Genomic DNA, 5,868 nt, shown 5'->3' on the forward strand with positions numbered 1-5,868 from the left:
AAAAAAAGTCATGTTTTTTGGAAACCACTCATGTTTGTAAATTTTTTTTTATTGTAATTTTTGAAACTGTTATGATACATATGTATTCTTTATAGCTATACAAAATAAAGCTCCTTAAACGTACTTCATAAAAAAAATAATAAAAGCTTTTCTTATTATATTACTTCAAGTGAAATCGACCGTTAAAAATCGAAATAAATTGTTTATAGGTGAATATAAGGAGCTTGGAGATCTAAACCCTTAATTTAAACCTTTTTCCAGAAAAAAAACTCAAACTATGACATGTATTAAATAAAAATTTTAATTTATTATAACCATAACATATATAAAAAACCCAGCACAGGGGGGTCGCGGCACAGTGGTGCCGTGGTATAGTTGGATCAAGTATAATGATATCTGACAGAGATTAAAATCACTAACAAAAAAAAAAAACGCTTCGATGCAAATCTTTAGATAGTGTTCAATTTTAAAAAATTGGTGGATTATTCCAAAACCTACATGATCTGCTAGTTCCTTAGTAATATCCTGATTAAGATAAAGTATGTCGAATAAAAAAGGGTTTATTAAAAAATATTATTTCTCATAAAAAAATTGTATGGATCCATTCACTATTCAATAAGTTATAACATTATAAAATTAAATTTAATATAATAAATAAAATCGAGAATTTTTATACGAAATTAGCATTCGGTAGCCATTTTCGCCGTGAAGATAAGTCCAGAGGTCAACTTTTTTTTATTCAAATTAAAGTATATTACATTAACTTTAATTTAAAATATATAAAAAAGTGTCAGACTTTCCGGAACATTTTCAAAAGTTAAGTTGAAAAAGTTAATTTTTTGTGAAAAATTTGTCTTTATAAATCCCTCCCTGTGGGCAGATAAAGGGTCAAATTTACAAAAAAAATTAATCAAATGATATGTGAAGACATCAAGCATCTACAAAAAAAAAATTATATTGATATGTTCATTTCTGAAATGAATTTATTCATTTACGGCACAGTTTAGTGAAAGAAATTGAAAAAATTTCGAAAATTAACGATTTTTAAATTTGTAATTTTTTTGGAGGTTTCCCCCATTTACGGCGAACGAGGGAATGTTTTTCAATTTTTAAGGGTAATGTCTTCGACTAGATACGATTTGTGATATTTTGACGTATTGTTAAAAGAAATCCGTTTGGTGAGAGCTGAGAAAAAGTGACAACAGGCACAAAAAAAAAAAAAAAACACATCATAGTAAAACCAATACCTTCTCAGCTTCGCATCGAAGCTAAAAAACTGAAAATCTCTATCAAAATTTACATCAATTGTGTTCTTTGATTGTGATTATAATCATTGATAGATTTCAATATATATTATTGATTATATTATATAATAATAATATAATAAAATAATATATATTATTAATATATTGTGATTGTCGCAGAAACTGAAAAAAATTGTATAAAATTCATAGAAACCAAATTTTAGTAGAAAATTATGTTAAAAATATTAAGATTTACTTTATTAATTTCTAAATTCAAATTTTACAATATTATTTATCTTTTATTTTTAGGGTAGTTAACTTAAGAAAACTCATTTTGAGTATTAATGAAATTTACAAATAGATGAATAATGTATATGTCATTGAGGTTTTAAAATCAAGTTTTGTATTATTTGTCTACTTTTTTCAGTTTTTAAATAGAAATAAATATTCTTTTGATTTTGTTTCAAAATTTAGTAAATTGTATAGTTTATTATAGTTTTTTTCACTTTGGAGATTATAAATAACACATCGGATTTCATATTCAATTTTATTTTTAGAGTATCTATCTATATATTAATGAATAAGATTTGATCTAACTTATAATACTAATTTTAAAATCCTATTCATTTTTATAATTTTAAATATATGGTAATTTACAATATAACAAAATTCATATGTTTGGTACATGTTTAATGAACACCAAATAAAATTTAATATTTTAATATTTTAAAATTTTATTTTTTAAGTTTGGATAATATACAACACGTTTATGTTGGAGCATTCTGTGGCGCAGTGTATCATTCAGTCACCGCTTTAGTACTGATGTTCAGCTAGTCTGTTTGTTGTTAGTTCTTTAATGGTAGACCATACGGAAACTTTAACAGTGACACACAAATAACATCTATATTGAGGCTGCCTCAGTCAAAATGGGGTAGCGCCAGTTTCGCCAGCCGGTGTAAAAATCCTATTGAATCAATAAGGTAGTACAGACCCCAAATAATTGGAACAGAGGCCAAGGAGATGATGAGGTACAATACGTTAGTGATCTGTATACAAAAACCATGTAACGAGATAAAGAAAAGTAGTGTATATAAAGGATATTTATTCTCGTCATACATAGTTATCTCATTACTTTAATATTTGATATTTGTATTAGTATTAAAATGGTTTTAATCAATTTCAGCACGTCATTTATAATTCGTCAAACATATGAATAAATAAAATTTAATCTTGTAATATTAAATTTTTCGTTATTTTTTAATTCTACCCATTGTGATCCGCTGTAAAAATAAGGCGATTTAGACAATCGACAAAGAAACTGATCAGCTATTGACACTATTCATTATATTTATGCATATTCTATTTATTAGATAAATAATAAGCTAAAATAATAATAAAAATATTTTTTGTTATAAGCATAAAACATTATAAACAATTCTTGTAAATTACCTGCATTTAATTACTTAGGGGATCTGAATTAGATATTGCTTGTAATATATATACACTCATAGTTTGTTAAATAATTTAAATAATCAATGCACATGGATTTCATAATTTATAATTCATAATTATACTGGTAAATTAAAAAGTACATACATACAATAACCGTTCAAATATTATTTATTTTTTTATTATTTAAAACTCAAAATTATAATTCGATTTTTATTAATTGAATGATCTAATTGAAAACAATTATAAGTCATTTTGATGATTTTAATAAAAATAGTATAGATAAAGCAATCTTTCTTTTTCTGTTTCTTGCGGCTCCCGATAATTAGTTTTTTTGTATTCATCGCTAAATTGTTTGAACGACCAAAAAACACTAAGTTTATGCTTAAATATATTAATAAAATACTCTAAAAATATATTGAACCTTTCGAAGTTATCATTCAAGCCTTTGATATCAGAAATATTTTGAAAATTTCTTATTTCTTCTTCTTTTTTTTCGCTGAATTGAACTAATTTCATTAGTTTCTTAGTTTTCTTAATTGAATCCATGTTATATTGTTTGTTATCCACTTCTAGTCGTAATATTTCAAATGACTCAACAAAATGTGTTTTTTCTATTATTCTTTCAACTTTTCCAATAAGACCAGAATTTACATCATCATAGGTTATAGAATACCTACTACTTGGTTTATGTAGCAAACTTGAATTGAACTCTGTAAATTGACGAAACAACAAATTAAATGTATACATATTACGTTTCAAGAACTCATGCATTTGATTGTTATAATCAAATGCAATTGTTTCATCTTTATTTGTCAAATACATTAGATGCTTTCTAATTAAATGAAGAATTACGACTCTAAAAATATTAAAGATTTTGTCATGATAAACTCTAATTTTTGAAATCCATACATCAAACCAATAATAATTTCGGGCAGCTTCATATGCTCTATAAATATCATTGATAATATTATTATAACTTTTTTCGCTTTGTTCTCCGAAATCCTTTATTATAGTTTTCAAAATATCTGTATTTTGAATAATTTCGTAAAGATAAATTTTTCTAAGGGAAACCCAATCTTCTACTTCCTCACCGTTCAGTAAAATATTATTAATATTATTTCTATTTACCATTACCGTCATTACGTCTTGTATCATTGAAATTTTCATTTTTTCTTCTAGTTGAATTCGTACATATCGTTCTTTGTACAATTTAGCTGATAAATTATATTTATTATTTTTTCGACAATACTTAGTAGTATATAACAATAAATATTTCTTTAATTTTTCTAGAATTTCCATAACATCTAATTTCACCGATAACTTATTGTCCATTGTCTGGTTTTTTAAATAAATTGCAAACATGTACATGATCCAATAAGGCTGTAAAAATTTTGTTAGATGTATTTTTAGTTTTACAGCTATCATTTGTTGAATTATTGATTCATTCAACAATAAATTATTGAATTCATCTTTTTCATAAGTAGAATTATGTTCAATTAAAGATTGAATAAGTTCAGTGTAATATAAAAAATTATATAAATCACCGCAATAAAGGTCGTTGTACATAATTTGTGATCTAATAGACAAATTAAGTCCTGGTTCTACGTCGTCAAGTATCTCATCTTTCAATTCTTCTAAATCCATTTCAAACATTTCAGGGTTAATATTATAAGAAAATCCAGTATCAAGATTGAATGCAACTTTAAGTTCTTCAACTTTATCAATAATTTCTAGATCCTCCGTATGAAAACTACACGTGATAAATTGTATATTACATAATATCACAAAAAAGATTGTTAACACGAAATATTGATTAAAAATCATTATTAGTATATCAATTACTTAATAATACTAATGTATATCTTCTCAAGAAGAGTACTTTTTGGAAAGTTCACATACAATAAATTTTAGATATTTTAATCTATGGTTATATTTATATAAAAATGTATTATATTGAACACTATATTTAAAAAATTGTGTGTTTTAACAGTTTAAAAGTGATTTATTGTCACAGTCATAATTCAAGCAGAATTTTTTACCTAGTATACAAAAAATAAAAAATTAATCGTGTGTTATAAATTTTAGTAAAATTATATTGTTTAATATGTTTAGCCAATAATTTATGATACAAACTAACTCTTGTATGTATGTACTATAAATATATCAAATAACAAAATAGACTTTAATCATATTAACACATTTAGAAAAAAATTTAATATGTATAATTAAGATATGTATGCTATAACATTAAAAACGTATTACTTACTTAACATCGTATTAAAATGGTTGTTACTAAATGAATACGTGCCTTAATATTGTTATCGATTCTTTTAAAAGTGCTTTAAGAAAAATACTAATAAATGGCTATTTAGAAATTTTGAAAAATAATAAAATGTATTTTTATTATTTGCTTATTAGTGATAAATAATAAAAATCATATTTTTAATGTAAATATTTTAATTATTAAAAAATAATTAAACAAAATAATATTTGTATCAAAAATTTAAAATACAATACTTATTATGTTATACCCGAGTCGACAATGTATACTTTATAAAAATAAAAATCTTATTATATTGTAATGGTACATTTTGATAAATCAAATACCATTGCAATTTAATAAAAAGTTGAAAAATCAGCCAATGCAGGAAAAATTACTTAAAAATGTCCGAAATTTAGGTGCTCCGCCTCAGGCCTGAGGCGGAGCACCAGCTTGGCAAAGTATAATAAAGAATAATTAATTAGAAATGAATTTTTTCATTTACTTATATGATGATTAATGGCTCAATAATTTTGTAAATGATATTTATTTGGCTTAGTTTACTATTTGCAATGTTTATTTTATATCGATAACGTACATGCAATAAAATATTGTAATAACATATTTAATGGTCTTGAGGCAATAATCAGATTTGTCCATTGTTTTCAATTTTTCAAGAAATGCTATTTTTTTTACAAATTTTCCATTAAAAGCAACGGGAAAATGTTTTTAAAAATTAAATATTTCCACAAATAATAGTAATATAGAACTAGTTTTGTATTGAATTACGCATAAAAATGANAATTAAATATTTCCACAAATAGTAGTAATATAGAACTAGTTTTGTATTGAATTACGCATAAAAATGATATTTATAAAACAAATACAAAAAATATTTCAGTACGCAATATG

The 5,868-nt window shown here is 23.9% G+C and overlaps 1 protein-coding gene across 2 annotated transcripts; it reads right to left on the minus strand.

Moving 5' to 3' along the window:
- Positions 1-2,846: 2,846 nt before the first annotated feature.
- Positions 2,847-5,467, minus strand: LOC126893592 (uncharacterized). Of its 2 annotated transcripts, none has more exons than XM_050663949.1 (2): positions 4,963-5,467; positions 2,847-4,735 (listed from the first exon to the last, which is right to left on the minus strand). In XM_050663949.1, the coding sequence occupies exon 2, from the start codon at positions 4,518-4,520 to the stop codon at positions 2,958-2,960; it is 1,563 nt and encodes a 520-aa protein (XP_050519906.1). In that variant the 5' UTR covers positions 4,521-4,735; positions 4,963-5,467; the 3' UTR covers positions 2,847-2,957. The 2 variants fall into 2 exon arrangements, with proteins under 2 accessions (XP_050519906.1, XP_050519907.1); XM_050663950.1 differs by having other exon boundaries at positions 2,847-4,446; positions 4,963-5,465.
- Between the last annotated feature and the right edge of the window lie 401 nt (positions 5,468-5,868).

This window comes from Daktulosphaira vitifoliae, unplaced genomic scaffold (assembly GCF_025091365.1).
Source record: "Daktulosphaira vitifoliae isolate Bord-2020 unplaced genomic scaffold, ASM2509136v1 Scaffold_1, whole genome shotgun sequence".
In the NCBI taxonomy this organism is placed as follows: domain Eukaryota; kingdom Metazoa; phylum Arthropoda; class Insecta; order Hemiptera; family Phylloxeridae; genus Daktulosphaira; species Daktulosphaira vitifoliae.